Source organism: Lissotriton vulgaris, chromosome 9 (assembly GCF_964263255.1).
Source record: "Lissotriton vulgaris chromosome 9, aLisVul1.2, whole genome shotgun sequence".
Classification (NCBI taxonomy): Eukaryota; Metazoa; Chordata; class Amphibia; order Caudata; family Salamandridae; genus Lissotriton; species Lissotriton vulgaris.
Genome location: NC_141697.1, coordinates 878,538,116 through 878,555,566, shown reverse-complemented (window position 1 = coordinate 878,555,566; position 17,451 = coordinate 878,538,116). Strand labels below are relative to the sequence as shown.

Sequence of the window (17,451 nt, the reverse complement as noted above, 5' to 3'; positions counted from 1 at the left end):
GCGCGCGGAAGCGCGTTCTCGCCGAGAACCTATTGTCGGCGGGTGTGCTTCCCAAGAGACAGACACTCCTGGCCGCGCGCATCGCTTGGAGGCGATTCCAAACTGACACGCGCACAAGTACGAGCGCTGTTGCCAGTTTCTTGCAATGCGCGCTGCTCCAATACAACACACGCATGCACAGAAACACACACACAAGGGCACACGCATGCACATACATACAGACACCCCCCCACACATACACACACGTGCGCACACACACACACAAGTGCACCAAGCCCACCGTCGCACACATACATACACACGCATACACACACACACACACACACACACACACACACACACACCCACACACACACACACACACACACACACACACACACACACACACACACACGTGCACCAAGTCCCCCCAGCCCTTTGGAACTTACCGGGCCAATGTCGCGCAACCTCCTGCTGGCGGCTCCGGGGCTCTCCACCGCTCACAGGAGCCCCGGGCCGCGAGACGCATTGACTTCGCCTGCCTCCTTTTCCGGTCCGGACCAGGCCCCGCCCCCGTCACAGGCGACCTTGCCTGACTTCCGGTGCGGCCGCGGCGGGATTCCGGGGGCATTTTCTGCACAAACCTTGTTTTCCTGCCTGCTCCAACCCAGGTTTATGTTTATTTAATCCTTCCCACCCACCAGCTCCTCTGTTGCTATGCTTCCCCATCCCTCGTGGTCATATAATATATATTTTTTTAGATTTTTGCAGGGCCCGGCGGTTGCTATTTGCTGCAAGGTGCCTCAAATACCTTTGTGTTTTTAAACTGCAGTGCTTTAGAATGTTGGTTATGCACTTGTGCGTGCTCAGTGTTTATTTATAAGATTTTGTTTAATCACTGGGCTTGCCCATTCCCCTGTATGCTTCAGCACCAACTCCCCAGGTCTGTCTTTCTTCTCATGCCATTATTGGAGCACACATAAATGCAAAGTGAGACAGGGACATACGAAGTTATAGTGAATCGGGGCAACCAAACAACTTAATTGTGCCACTGACCTATTCACAGCAAGTCCGTAGGCTGAACTTAAATCTCGGTCTTGCTTTGTTCTCAAACCAAGACACAATTTAAAAAGTAATGCTGACAGAGGAACGAATGCACTCCCTCCCCCCATCATTTAGCGCAAGTGGAACACATTGTGTTAAATGTGTTATGAGCGAATTTCTGTGCATTTCATGCAACTTTTCAGTTAACCTTAAGTAGTGTTGCGGCATAAAAACAAGCATTGGCAAAACCAATAGGTCCCGCCTTTAGGACCTATTGGATTTATCAATGGTTTTAGCCATGTGGCCCAGCATACCAATGCGGTACGGCATGCCTAGAGAATTTTAAAGAAAACATTAACAAAAACTTTTCACACCTCACATATTTGTGCTCCTACAAACTTATGAACCACTTTTTTTTCTTTGTACTTATATCAGAGTTGGATTGTGAACTAGAAATAACAAATTTTAAAGCATATTTTCTTCTTAAAGTGGATGGGAAAAACATGGTGGCGTAGGTAGAGGCGGAAGTGACATATGGCGCAGGTGGTGTTTTTTTGCAGTGGGTGGAGGAAACAACATGAGCAAAGCAGTAGCACAATAGTGATGTGTGAAGGGTGGTAGCAACATGGGTGGGTGAAAGAAATACGTGAGTTAAAGGGAAACAGGGAGCTGGAGGGGAGAAAGCTCATTGACTAGAAGGCAACGCGGGTAAGCTTTTGAGAAGCACACAGATGAGAGACCTGAACACTGGGCGTGGCGGGGGTGGGAGGAGGGTAAAAGAATAGGAAAACACCAGCACTGTTGTAAAGTGCCTAATCCCCCCAAAAATAGTAGCACCTCAAAAAGAGCAGTGGAAGAACACAGTAATGCATCCATACTCCAGGGGCGGGATAAACACAAGTAGAGGAAGGAAAGACCACGCGGCTAACGAATAGGCAAGCAAATGAGAGTGACAAAGTCAACCAATTCTGAGCCCTCCCCTTCCCTTCATATTCAAGGGATTTTTTTGTAATATAATGCACTAATAACTGGCCTCTCTAGCAAGGATTAAAACATTTAAGAAGCTAAAACTGGGAGGGAGTGAGGAATTTTCCCAGAATCACACATTCATTTGCAATGCAATAGACATACACCTCACAGTCATTGCCTAGTGTTGCATCCCTTGGCCAGACCACTGCTCTCGACGTGGGACCTTCAGCCATGACACCGCCACTCAGCATTGGGCAGTAAGAATCAGTAGTGTGTGTTTTGTGACTGGAAGATATGCAACATATCTTATGGGCATCGCCAGTGGCACTGGGACAATGATGGTGTGCATAAGAGTTGAAATAGTATCTGCAGCTGTGTTCAAGAAATTTGCTATGGCTGATTAGTACTAAGTCAAGTGTGTAAATGCCACTTATCGATGAGAACACCCACGTCAAGCTGGGTTGTATGTTACATTGAATTTGTATCATCCAACAGATGTAACAAGAGTTATTGTACCGTCTGGGGGAAGCGAGGGATTCCGATCATGCCAGCCAGTTGGCATCCTCTTCCACTTGGGCTACAAGTAAAAAAAGAGCGACACACTATCATGATTAATCAGCTGCCATCCACCATTAGTCAAAACAAGGGCTGGACACAGGGATGAGAATGATCGATTTTTAAAAGGCGGCCCTCATCCCCCTTAAGTAGCACACCTGCCTGGTATCTCTTGTTGTTCATGCGACTATAATCGTTGATAAAACCATGTTTTCATAAAACCGCAATCTGTCTAGACTTTGTCTTAAATAATAATATGTCTTTGCTATCGGCTGCGCCCTTAGTTGGAGATGGTTGGCATTGTGGCTTGATTGGTGGTTGTGGCAATGGTTGGAGGTGAAACATTCAGTATATGGTTTTGTGTTTGGGTACTGATTGATATGTAGATAGTTGGTTTGCTATATCCCTGGAGGCCATGTCCGTTTTGAATAAAACAATTACAGTTAATTTGCTTTTGTGCCTGGGTGTTAATGGATTTTATTGTCTTTGGCCTGGCAGCCCCTTTCCTAGAAGGAGATGGTGAATGGTCTTTTCTTTTTGCACGTTATTTATAGTCAGGTGGACGTGGTACAGGTAGTTTTTTTTAAATGTATTTATTAGTTTTCACTTTCATATGGCGCAAACTTTACCCGCAGCTATCAGAGTGCTTTAAATCAGCATGCTTATAACAAGCAAGCCTAGCACTCTATATTACTGCCAACTTTGCTTAGCATAAGCAACTGCTAACCATTCACAAACCATGTTTATATACCAATTGCAAATTAAAGAAAAAAAATTAATGCAAAGCATTGTCATTTACAATGCCAGTAACTCAAACTTTAATGCTGGTGCCAAGTCCAAATGGGGATGGAAAAAGGACTTACTAGTGCAATCCCGACCCCAAATGGCCTTAGGCAAGGATGTCTCCTCGCTCCTTTACTCTTTTCCCTTTATCTCAGTGACTTGCCTCAACGTTTTCAACAGATATGTAATTTTCCACCAAAAATTGCTTCTCATAAAATACATACTTTATTATATGCGGATGATGTCATTATTTTAGATCAAACTCCATTCGGTTTGCAAAGAAGCCTTGAGGCCCTCCACAATTATACAGAGGAAAATTATTTAATACTAAACATCTCGAAAACTAAAATAGTACCGTTCTCTGGAAGAAAAAAGAGTACTAAATTTATCTGGTCACTGTGGAAGTGGTAAAAGAATACACTTACTTAGGAAGAATATTTACCAAGTCCTTACAAAAGAAGTCCCATACTTTGCATTTAACCCGGAAATCCGATGTCCATGTGGGAGCACTGTTACGGCTATACGCTGCATCTGGACAAAGACATCTCTCTGCAATGCTTAAGGTATACAGTGCCAAAATTCCACCAGTACTGTCGTACGCACTCGAGCACATACCAATTAGCCAATGGTCCTTTCTAGACTTAAAAGAAGGGAAGATCCTGCGAAAAATTATGAAGTTATATCAATCGGTTCCAGTGCAAGCGCTCCGCCTCGAGCTGTCACTGACTAGCTCCTATGCCCGAGGAATCGCAAATATCATCAGGTGGGCATATAATCTCCTACATGCTGAAGAAGGAACGCTTCGATACCTGTTAAAAACGGAGACATTCGAACGTGAACCTTCGAACTATGTATTTTCTAAAAATGTCCTATCTGCTTTTAAGCTATCAAAGGTTAACATCGAGCTGTTACTGTCTTGGTCTCCTGCCCAGTTGAAACTCTTTCTAAAGCACTTTACTACAAGACTAAGTTTTGACCTCGATTCTCAACATTGTCTTAAACTGTCATTATATAAAAATATCTCTGAAATTATAGAGTATAAGAAACCTCAACAATATATAAACTTTAACCTGTACCACGGGGTCAGGAGATCGATTGTTTTACTCCGATTCGGAATACTTCCTGTAATAACTATCACATCTAGGTGGTATTCAAAAGAAAACCCTATTTGTAATTTATGTAATAGTTAGGAGCAGGACTTGGAACATCTATTATCTATTTGCACAAATGCGTTAGTGGTAGAAGCAAGGAAAAGATTTTTACGACCAGTTTATTCACAATGTAGAATTAACTCAGTACAGGAATTGATTATTTTATGTAGAGTTCCGCCAAGCGAATTTGTATTCACAATTTTTACAAATTTTTAAAACCATTTTTAAACTTATATTAGAATGAAATTTTTTAACAAAAGTGTGTAAATTTGAATATTGTGTATTTAATATTTGTGGTTCTCAGTAGAGATCCAAATCAAATACAATAAATAAACTTGAAACTTGAAACTTAATGCTGCGAGACCTATTGCATTGCAAATGCTTGTTTTGTAATTGCAATCTGTGGCCCTACTGGGATTCCCTCAAAATAAAATCACTTCTTCCAGCACTCCTTGACTAGTCCATATCATTCCAGGAGAAACTTTAAGTGGACACTTCATTTTTTTGAGAATGTTTTGTGATGAATAGATCAACAGTGTTAAGGTTATTAGCAAAACAACAAAATCCGACTGACAAATGGACGGAACCATTAACACTGGATTGTTCTTGCGGATTCTATAATCCATATTTACACACAGTTGCCAAGCACTTATAGTAAGGGACAAATGCAAATATAAATTCCTTTAGTTTAACAAGTATACATTTTTTTGCCTGGAGCAGAAATCTCAAATGACATCCTAATAGATTGGCAATTTACACAAGACTTTGGACTTCTCTTCTGTACTACGTGCATCATTGGGCTGTCTACAGATGTATAACTTAGTACTTCAAAAACATTAAAGATTAAAGGGAAATAAATGGCTATATCTCATATAGTGCAGTTGGGTCAGTGAGTTGTCCTGCTTATGGTGATACACTTTTTAGCAACCACGGACTTTAAAAAAACAAAAAAAACTGTCTGTGTGTATGTATATGTGTATAATATATATTTGCATAAACAGCACCAGCGAGCGGTAAATAGGAATTGCCTTTTACAAAATAAGGTTTACTGCACTATCCAAAATTGTTTCAACATAGGGAGCGACCAAAACAGTTGTTTAATATCTAGAAAACTATGAGCATCTCTGACACTTTATATCTTACTCAGATTAATATTTTATTATCCTAACCAATCTGTAGTAAACCCCTTTTGATCTTGCATTCCAAGAGACTGGTGGTGTGGGGATAAGAAGCGGTCCAAACATCCGGTAATTGCTACTTTTAATCTTGCCTCTTGTAGAAATTCATATGTTTGTCACCATACAAGACAAGTTCTACCAGCCAGTGAGTAACAACAGATTAGGGAGGTGGAAAGGCTTTAGGAAACCCATTGATTAGGGTTTCCAGTTGTAAGTTAAAACAGGTTAACTGATAAAACACCCTGGTAGCGAATATTTGCTTTTCCGTAGAAATCTGGGAGCACTAGATTTAGCTGCACTTTGGCATCCTCTGGGTTTGTATAGTATAAATGTAGGTCCAACGGTGAAGCTCGTTTCTCTGCTGGATGCTCCTGCTGTGACCAACTCTACCCATGGTATGCCACTTAATTTGCCTAGGTGACTGAGGTCGCTTGACATATATCACTTCCATTTTGGGAGCCTGGCTCACTTCATGTGGCTTCATCTCCCTGTTCACACTGCATTTTGGTATGTCATGGCTAGCAGGTTTGCAGCTGAACTCAGAGCAGTGTCTTAGTCCAGCATAAGAAGCAGCTCCATGACGTCATCCTCCTTCACTGAGGATGTAATTGAATTTTGCTTTGAAAAACTCTAGTATCAGGATTGTGACAACAAAGATCACTGTCCACCTGGATGCCTACAGAATACACACATAGCACAAACTGTAAAGTTCATGGTGCTATTCTCACGCATGCCCGGCAGGAACATAGTCCCACATTCCTTCTAGATAAACAAAGGCCCACATAAATGGCCTAAATCAATGTTAAAATGTCTTTGTGGTGGCTTCAAATAAACAAATTATCCCATAGTCACATCCCAACAACGTAAAATAAATGACAGAAGGCATCCTGCAGTTATAATTTTTCTTTACTACCTCAGCTGCTTCTTCACACAGCAGCACAGTTTGCTGTCATAAATGTCCCTGTAGCTAACCGTATGCATATTAATTGCTTAGCAGGCTTCTCCCCTGTGACCATGAATATACCCAGATCAAACATTAATAATATATTTCTTAATGCAGGTCTTTCTCTGTATCTCAAGACAAAGAACCGAGCAGTGTGATACTGGCTTGCTGTGATAAAGTGAATTATTAGATGTTGTAGGTGTTGGTGACTAATATTTGTGGTGGACTATCTTGTTTGGCCTAGTCAATGTTTTCAGTAATTTAAACCTGAGCTCAACCCCTTGTAGCTATGGCACAAAGCAGACCGACTTAATTTAAGGAAAATATGTACACTATTTAGAAATGCCAAAACAGTTGGCCTCACAACTCAGATGCAGCTTATCGCCATTCTGTAGACCTATGCTTTGAATTCAGTTTGTAGTGCTGTTGCAGTGTGCCAAGGTGACTCTCCCATTCTAGGGACAGGTTATTGGTCTTGATGTGATTTGCACTGTGACCATGGCATTCTTTGATGTGGTTGGTAGGCCTTCATTCGTACAGCAGAGCCACTCTGTGTCAATGCCCCTTCTCCCAACTGCCCAGTGGCCGTTAATCAGATTTCAGGCCTCTTGTTCCCCACACAATGGCAGACTTTGACTAGTTGGTCACTACAACATATTTGAAACTCTGCGTCACAGGCATTGTGGGTGTTGCAACAAGCACTACCTCTCTCTCTCAACTAACCTCATTCCCCCACCAGCACTGGAATCACCTCCACTACATCTGTAAGCACTTGTATTTCAACCAAAACATTGCAGCACCTTTTCGTTATCAAAAGCTGTGACCTGTTAGACCAGTTCTTGGAGCATCTGTTGACCGCTGAGCTGTTTCTGGTCAGTCCCACAGTTGAGAAAGTCACAGGTTGTCATAGCTCAGTTTCCTAAGAGCAAATATGCCATTTTGCTCAATTTCTCACTATCCTAGGGGATACATCACAGAGCGACCCTAATGTAGATTGGCCTATTTCGTTTGCATGCCTTGATGTCAAGTGTGATTTGCAGTTTTCGTGATTTTTTTTTTTTTTTTTTTAAATCCAATACAAAACTATTGTTAAAAGTAATTGGGTAATGACTTTTATACGCATTACAAAGAGAAGAAAAATGTATTGTCGTAAAAAAGATATTTTTATTGCAAGAATGTTCTTTACTAATCAGCTCATTCTATCTCGCTAAGTGGGAAGATGATAAAGCTGCTGTCTTCAAGATGTATCTGTCAACACATCCTGCTTGCTATTAGGATTTTCAGATTTTTTACCAGTCATGAAGAGGGTGCAGCTTAAAGAAAGGGTAGTAGTTAAAATCGGTTCGGCTTGAGGCACTGTCCTGTTTAGAGATTAAATATCTGGAGGAAATACTATCTGAAACAGTAAGGCTCCAATTGAATAGAATCCGTAATTGACCAGACTTGTATCATTGCTCCGAATTATGGAAAGTAATTCACAGGTATGACATCATCCCTAAGAAATGTGGTTTCATAGGAATGTGAACAAGCTGCAGCCAAATATGTAATAGATTAATAATTCATATAGTTTATGTTTTGGATGACCATTCTTAGCTTTTTAGGGTTTTGGTTGGTAAAGCCTTCAGTGCTAAGGGGGCATTCTCAAATATGCACCAACTGACTATGAAGCACCTTTAATTATAGCTTTATAGTTTTCTTTTCTTCTAAATATCAGACTCAATTATGCATATTTTTTCACGTAAAACTGCCAAATCATTGCCAACTCAAATGGGAGTGGTCCACTGTCTGCCTGACTAGGTTCTTTTATATTGGACCATCATACCCACTTGCATCTTAAGTTTTATTAACAATTCAAACTGTAGGAATCAAAAACTTAATGTTAAAAGGACAACTTAAAAATTGTGAAGTCTACCTCAAGCGCTAATATCGTAGGACGGTTTGTGTGATCAAGCTTATTTCAGTCGTCCACAATATGATATGACTATTTAGGTGGATGGGCATTTCTACTATGTGCAAAAAAGTGAATTAGGACTTTAAGCAAACCCTTGTAGCACAGACCGTTTTACCCTGAAGAAGAACCAATTTGTTGAATAAGTTTGTGAAAAGTGTTGTCAGATTTGTCATTTGTAGGTGTGGAAAACATATAAAGTCTGATATTTTGAATATAAATAAATAATACAACTATTTGAAGGAGCTGCAGTTAGTATTTTGTTACCAGTAAGTGGCAGTGCTCCAAATGACTGATTGTTAAGAAAAACATTCTTAGTAGTTGCATTCAAGAATATGTTCTTATTTAAAAAATGATTTTTTTCTCCATTTTATCTTACAGGGTGGCCGAAGCTCCATCTGCAGGTGTGGCACCAGGATTCTTTCGGCAGAAATGAACTGTACGGCTATGGCTTCTGCCATGTGCCCTCCAGCCCCGGCTGCCATGATGTGGAGTGTGTGACCTGGCGTCCGCTGGGCTCCTGGCAGGAACAGATCTCTCAGCTCTTTGTGGGAGGTGGACCTCAACTCAAAACAAGTGACCTGATCTACAGTGGGGCTGACCGTTTCCGGCTGCAAACCACTGCTATGGGCAAGGTGCACCTCCAGCTAGGCGTCATTCTGCGCAATTTTGATCGATATGGAGTGGAATGCTAAAGACAAGATATCATGCTTACGCTGTGAAGGCTCAACTATATGCCAACTTGGCTCTTATCAAGAGGCCAAATTATTCTCTAACACACAATTCCTGTCAATCAGGAGAATATGAAGTGGGCATGAGAGGAAGTGCAGCTTCTGCATACTTCTAGGTTTGTTGTCTCTTACCAGCTACTGCTGCAGTTTTTATCATCCCACAACTTACTCAATAAGGGGGCCACATCATGTTTATGAACTTTAAAAAGCATCTGTCTCCGAAAGCCTTAAGGGGGAGGGGAAATATCACTACAAAGTTCCCTCTAGTGAGTGCTTATTCACAAGCCAAGTATCTAACATGGATAGCCTGCCCTGACACTGAAAGTTGATCTTGTAGATCTGTTGCCAAGCTAACCTGTATGACTGAACGTTTTACAGTGGACTTTTTCCATAATTCAGCCTTGCGCTATACCCTGTAACTAGATTTCTGCTATAATTAAGTCTCTCCAGTAGCTGTTCAAACAAAAAAAAATAAGTAGCAGCCTAATGGGTTCTGCTTTCTCCCAGGTCCCTAGGTTGTCTAGCGACTTTTACAGAAGATTATTGAAAAGGTATACCTGTCCCTTTTCTGAGGAATTCCCTATTTTAAACTTATAGTGTTATAAATATATGAGTGAGAACAGTTGGACAATCAGCCTAATTCATTGAGGAGCCCAGAACTCTTAATTAATTTAGCAGATAAAGTACATACTTTAGTTGTTTGACTCAGCACCCACCTGCAAAGAAACTAAGTAAGGTATTGCATAGACGTCATGGTGACCACCCTCCTTTCTCCAATTTTTCGACAACTAAGGTGTCATAATAAAACTGTAGATTGGTAGTACAACATGGTTCACTACTTGATTGCGCTGCTAAAAGAAATTCAGAAAGTAACTTTGGCTACTGTGTAAGAACTTCCTACACATTCAGCGTAAGCACTACTGAAAATAGTGAAACTTGACGTTACACACTGATAGATTTGGTTTTCTAAACCAAGCGAAATGCACACGAGATAAAGGATATTCTTGGAACTCCATCTGATTCTAAAGGCTGGGGTGTGACAAGTGCAAAATTCAGACCTTGAAAACAATATTTGAAAATAGGTCAGCGACGATCATGCTACAGCATTCAGTATGGAAAAAATAGCCTTACTCCTATTGCCTACCTGTTTCACATTCTCAACATTTTGGGTACTCTCCAAATAGCGGTGAGTCTCATTACACACACATGTACCATATGCGGCACATCCCTTTTTCATGGGCATATGCCAGCTTTTGCCAGGTTGTTTTTCCGCTGAAGTTTATAATTCTTTTTTGCTCAGCAGTTTATTCCAGCCACCCCTTCCTCCCCCCTGCATTGGGCCCCTTTCCCATACAGTTTTGGATCTTTTGTTCCGTAACACCACAGCTTTAAGGCATGCATAACAGTAATCAAGAGCTGCATCTCTTGTTTGAAGACAATTCAATGCCTGCATTGTGTGTGCTACCACCAGTATGATGTCCCTCCAGAGTAGCTTGACTTGTGTGCAGCTTAAGTGTGGATAAATCTTAGTGCCTATGCCTCTAGACATAGTTTCTCTCACCCTTCCTACCAGTGATTAGTAAGTCAGTCTGCCCTGGACCATCTCCTTCTCCCACTAGCAAGGTGGAAGCACTGAATGATATGAACGTCTTTTATCCTAAGGTAACAGTATGTCTGTTTCAGCTAGATCTAGTGAAGGTCCAGGAGCCAACAGCCCACCAAAGACCAAATCCTTTTATTCCTGAGAGATTCCTCTGCATGGTCAGTGGATCCCAGCCTCTTGTCTGGGCTTGGAGGTCCCAAGCGCATTTGCACTACAAGATTAAACCTTTTTCTCAGAGTGTAGTGCTTTGTGCTTGTTGCACCAACATATCCAGCATATATTCCTGCCTGGATGCCTGCTGGCATACCAAGTTTCACTTCTTTACCTGGTGCAAATTTCTGCAGTCATTGTTTCAGTTCTGACCTGATCAAAGAGGTTTATCACCTCCAGTCCACCTCCTGCGCTCCGCATGCCCCTTGCCTCCTGACCTCCCCAAATATAGTTCCAAAAAGAAGCACAGGCACTATATTGTGTGTCAAACTCTCCGTTCAGTCAGCCACAACAGCAGACTTGTTGAGTGGCAATCTCAACACTATTGGTACATCAGACCCAAGAGTACATAATAATGGTACCGTCTATGCTGATCCACGTTTTGGAAAAGCAGATCTTGCAATTCACCTCTTTGGAGCAATCCTAGGACCTGGGCTCATGGTCTCTGGTACTAGTGGTCCATCTCCTCCAGACTCAGTCTTCTGAGGATTCATCTCTAGTTGTCTTCCTATCACCTTTCACTCCCCCACCACTTAGGAAAAGTGGATCTCATGGTGGACAAGTTACTAGTTTCACACTTATAACTGCGAGCAGCAGGTTAAAGCACCCGTCTCTCCCAGGTGTCCCATTAGACCCCACTGCAGACTCTATCTCTTTGCTGCCCTCCAGGCTGAACTTGTACTCTTTCTTCATTTCTCTTGAATGTGAATAGTGAAAATGTCATTGCAGTCTCTTCTCCTTCTATGGTAATGCACCTCCCACCAACACTGGTATAGCTTTCACCTACCATGGTGCAGGTATCGCTAACCTCAGTGAACTTCCCTGCAGAAAAGAATGAGCGCAGCTAAGGCTTTCTGTCCCTCCCAGATAAGGCATCAGCCAGACCGTGATCTACTTATATCTCAGACTGTAAGTCTGGTTCCAAAGGCTGCTAGTAAATCGGGCTTCTGATGGATACCTCCCAGTGCAGATTGCTCACCTTTAGAGCAACCCCAGGGATCACATTGTATCCAAAGAATTTCTACAGCAGTATTTCTGCCAGTTAGCATGCAGCATAAATAAGCCACCCTGGCGTACTGATTTTAGTTCTTTTCTTACTGGATGTGCTATGGAAACATTTCTCCTCCCAAAACAACAGTCTTTAAGGCATTCCCAGACTACTGAGAGCATATTTCTGTCATGGATCACCCCGAGGTGTGCAATGCAACTAAAGGCAATTCAAAACTGGGAGGCAAACATGTACATCACAAAGCATGAAAAGCCATTGTGGTCTTCATAAAATTCCTGCTCCCAAGTCAGGCCCAGGCCAGTTCATGAGAAAGTTCCCATGACGGCTCATAATCTTAGGGTAAATTGAAGTCCAAGTACAAATACAAGCATGAAAAGGCAAATTGGAACCTGCCCTCATTTCCACACTCTGGTTCCAAAGAGAGTAGCTACTCTAGTAGTTAGCTTAGAGGCAATGGTAACCTTCCAGCTAGTGATTCCACAGACATCTCAGTCCTTTTGAGACCAATGATGCCTCACCAGCAGTCATTGCACCGGCCAGCAGAGGCTCAGCCTTCCAACTTCTTTTTCCCTGCTACAGCAGTCACTAGGCCATGTTAGTTTGCCCACTGTGGTTCACACCCAACCAATGGGAGGCAGTGTTCAGTATTTCTTCTCTGGTTGGTGATCCGTCACATCTGACATTGGTCCTACTGGTTGTCCGAAAGGGCTTCACCCTGCCTTTATTCCCACTTGCACATTCTTCCTGTGTCAAAATGTGTTTCGGATGAGCATCTTTCTATCCAGCTGTAGGAGGTATACCACTTACCCCCAAGGGTGCCATTGAAAGGATACCACACTGAGAGATGCAAGGTTTGTTATTCATGCTGCTTCCTTGTTCTGAAAAAGTCGGAATCCTCAAGTCCACCGTGGACTACAGGTGCCTGAACGCCTTCCTGCAGAAGACCAAATTCATAGCGCACACATTGGCTTAGATCCGGTCAACTGTTAATGCTGTACTTCGACTTCCAGGATATGAATTTTCTTATATCTGTCCTGTAGTTACACAGGCATAACTTGTGATTCAATGTGTGCCAGGGAAATATGCTGTGTTCATCTTTGGCCCCACCTCGGGTGTTCATGTGTAGGTAGGAGGTTTCCCTATTCCTATACTTTGACGACTGGCTGCTGGCAAGGGGCTTGCCACAGTCAGTCATACATCACCTCTGGACACGACCAAACTCATAACATCATAAGGTTTCACCATAAGTGACCAGAAGTTCCATCTGGTTCCATTAGAGGCTTTAAATCAATTGGAGCAATTCTGGACATGGTTCAATTCAAGTCTGTTCCCCCATCACAGTGAGTGTGGGTCATTTGTGCTATTATCCAGATATTTTGTGATCCGTTTTGGATCCAGGTGTGGGGCTTCTTGGGTTTATAGCCTTCTGCATCTATCTTGTCAACAGCATGAGGTGGCGCATGCTAGTTCTGCAATGAAACCTAAAATCCCAGTGTCCAAGCATCAAGGCCGCCTTACTTACCACTCCGGGTCTTGAAAAGACAGCCCAAGATATGCATTGGTAACAGTCCAGTTCTAATTTGTCCTGCGGCAGACTGCTCTCCCTTCCCCTGCAAGAGCTGACTGTTGACAGGTGGGGGTTATCTTGCGAAGGAGAAGATCAGAGGCCACTGGTATCAGTGAAGAGACCTTCCCCCTCAACCTTCTTGAGCTGCAGACCATTCATTTGGCCCTGAAAGCTTTCCTGTGGTCCATCAAGGGGAAACTGCTGCAGGTGGTACTCCAACAAGCTTGGCGGAGCGGCTCCGGGCCTTGTGGCAAGGGCTTTTGTTTCTCTGGAGTAGCAGAACATCTTTCAAGTCACCTCCCAACTGGCAGACTCTCAGAATGCAAGAGACAGATTTGAGTAGACATCGCCTGGCAGATCATGAGTGGTGCTGCATCCCAAGGTGGCACAGTGTGTATTTGATTATTAAGGAGAGCCCTGCTAAGATATTCATCACCACTGAGAATGCGCATTGTCAACCATTTTGCGTGCTGGAGTTTCTGCAAAAGTACTCTCTAAGAGATGCATTGCAGATTAAATGGAAAAAGACTCCTGAAAGCCTTCCTGCCACCCTCTTTCCTGTCCTGAGATCTTCAGAAGTTCAGGAATGACTGTGCCAAAATGATCCTAATTGTCCTAGATTGGGCCAGGACAGTATGGTATCAGGAACTCCTGAGCATGAGCTTCTGGCTGCGATCAAACTATCACTCACATTTCCCCTCCTGCCTCAGCAATAGTGCAAGGTCTTTCATTCAGATCTCCAGAACTTGCATGGCCATACTTGGAAGATGAATTGCAAGAGCTGACTGTTTGAATTGCCATCTGAGGTTGCAGTTGTCATCTTTGTTGTCAGATATAATTCCACAAAAACTGTGTATGCTGGGTGCTAGGATAAATTCACCACCTGGGGCCAGATGTAGGTAATCTCGATTTACCTACTCTTAAATACCGAATCATACCGATTCGTTATTTAAGAGTAGGTAAATGGGATGTAGGTGATTTCTCTTTTTCAATTACCGAATCGGTAAGATTCGGTAATTACCGAATCGGTATTTACCGATTCGGTAATTGCCATTCATTCCTATGGGCCTGTAGGCCCATAGGAATGAATGTCAATTACCGAATCGGTAAATACCGATTTGGTAATTGGGGGGAAACATTGAAGGGTGGCAGGGTGTCACTTTGACACCTGTGCACCCCTCAATCGTGTATGGGTGTACATGTTGCAGACATACATGCCCTAAGGGCATATATGTCTGCAACATGGCAGCGTTTTGAAAAGCAAAAAAAATGCTTTTTCAAGGCTTTTCATTATTTATCACCAACTTCTAGTTGGTGGTAAATAACGAATATTTAAAGCCCTGTAGCACTGATTACAGTGCTACCTACATCGCAAAATACAGATTCGGTAATTTTACCGATTCTGTATTTTAGGTGGCCCTACATCTCCGTATCCAAATACCGGTCGTAACGGCCGAAAAGCGGTATTTGGATACCACATCTGGCCCTTAGTGTGGTGCCTGGGACACTGACCCTTTACAATCAAAACTGTCAGATGTTCTCCTGTTTGTCTGTTTCTAGCACAGAGAGGCCTTACATTGGACTATGTAAAAAGTTATTTATTGGTCGTCTTGGTTTTCTATGTTTGCCAGACCAACTGTCCTTGCTGTATTCACCAGTTGTGATGCTGTTCTTTAATGGTTTGACACACATGCCTCCTAAACGGTTTGTGGTGCCCAACTGGAACCTTAACTTGATCTTGATCTTATGTGTACTTCTTTCAAACCTATACATAGTGGCTTGTTGCATCTCTAGAACAGGTTTTTCCCCTTGCAATTATGTCAGCCTTCGCGCAAGCAAACTGCAAGCCCTTTCAGCGCAGCCACCGTACTCCATCTTCTTCCCAGACCAAGTAGTGCTAAGGGCTCTGGCAGCCTTTTTACCTATGGTTGTAACTTCCTTCCACAATGGGCAGTCAGTTACTCTAAAAGCATTCTTTGCTGCACATCAACCCTCGAAAAAAGAAGAGAGACTCCACTGGTTGGACCTTAGTCCCTTTGAGTGGAAGATTTTTTGGAGCAAAGTAAGGAATGCTGTCGGGCAGAGGACTCTGCAGAGTTGATTAGTCCTTTGTATCAACATATGCTAGACACTGGCCAAAAAACAGTGCCACAAGGGTTTTTCAGCCCATCCCAGCAAGGCTGTTACAACAGTATTGTCATGAGTGGTGCCTGTTCTTGACATTGCCAGGCTGCATTATTGGTGTCAATACATATGCTAACAAAGCAGTGCTACCTTGTCAGACAGGTCCTGAAAGAAGCCTATTTGCTCCCTCAGTCCTGCACGACATTTTGGTCTGAGTGCACTCACAAGTCTTTCCACCTTTGGAAAGGCCAGCTTTGGTATATATTCTAAAGGGAAGGAATATGTGGTTAGAAGTATCCATCAGAAGAACAAGTTACTTACCTTTTGTATCTATCTTTCTGGTGGATACTCCAACTGAAGATTGCTCCCTGCCTCCAACCTCCCAGTTCTTCGGAGGGCTCTCTTTGGCATTTAAATAGGTCCCAAGTTAGAGACTGGCACTCTGTTACCAGCATTTGTTCCTCGTCGGATGATGTAGAAAGCAAAAGAGACAAGACGCGGAAATCCATGCACAGGTGTGGTGCTTACAAGCTGCACCGTTCTGACACTTCTGTGGCAGTATGGAGTGAATGTGCAGCCAAAACACCCACAGGTGTGCCGGAGCCCTGCTGTTGAAATTCTCCCGATCCAGACTCGTATTTGGGGATATTCTAAAGATGAAGAGTCTGTGCGTTGCTAAAAGTGGTGATATTCCGAGTGGTGAGGATTTTCACAGATTACACCATGGTTCTCATACTCTTAAGAAAGCAAGTACTAAGCTCCCTGCATCTGTACTCACTGGCGGTAAATCTGTGACAATGGGTTAATTTTCCACACTAAGATTGTTAACACCCATGTCCAAATCCCCACCTCCTGGAAGGGTGACACCCAATAGGAAGTCTGTCATGTCATCTTCAAGACCTCTGGTCACCAGTCAATAGACCTCCCTTTGTCTGCCTCTTGAAATCCTGTAGTGACCTGCTCTCCTAGAAGGGTATCTCCAAGAACTACCCATAAACCTATGAGGCCTGGGTGTTAACGCTAAATTGAAAGAATAGCCCGCATATGTATCGCTTAAACTATTAAAAATAATTTAGATGGGCAAATAGCCAACCGCAATTAATGCTGTTGCCATATGCTCATATTCAAGCCCAATAAAATGATTTTAAAAAAATGTATCATACACAAACATGGGAGGTAACATATAAAAACATTTCACAAACAGTAAATTAAATCAAATCAAGTGCATAGCGTCGCTACTAACCACAGAACAATATAAGAAGAAAAGAATATTTTAAACAAATTCTTGTGTTTCTCATAAGAACCAACAGAGTTCTCAGAAATATTCCATATGCCTGATCACTGCATCATGTTGGTATGTTTGTTATGTTTTTCGATGATGCTTTGACTTAGCAAGGAATAACCATTTCTCATCAGGACATAAATGTTAAGGGAACTATCTGGAAAAAGAAGTGAGTGAAGATTAGTAAAAAAACAATACAGTGGGCGGATTCACTAAAGAGACCAAAAGGGCAATAAATACTGCCTTGCAACCTTAGTGGTGAAGACTCTGCACTACATGCAAGTTACCTTTGTGAATCGGGCGCCTGTTTTAACCTTTTTTGACACGTGTTCAAGTCGCAGCATTTGGTAAATCTGTGCAAATAAAGTCGGTAAT

The 17,451-nt window shown here is 42.5% G+C and overlaps 1 protein-coding gene across 1 annotated transcript in view; it reads left to right on the top strand.

The window, feature by feature from the left end:
- Positions 1 to 16,933, top strand: part of B9D2 (B9 domain containing 2) — a 108,633-nt gene extending 91,700 nt beyond the window's left edge. The window contains exon 4 of the mRNA XM_086938627.1: positions 8,932 to 16,933. Coding sequence (XP_086794753.1) covers positions 8,932 to 9,245 — 314 coding nt within the window. The 3' untranslated portion in view covers positions 9,246 to 16,933. The remainder of the gene's footprint in view (positions 1 to 8,931) is intronic.
- Positions 16,934 to 17,451: the final 518 nt, after the last annotated feature.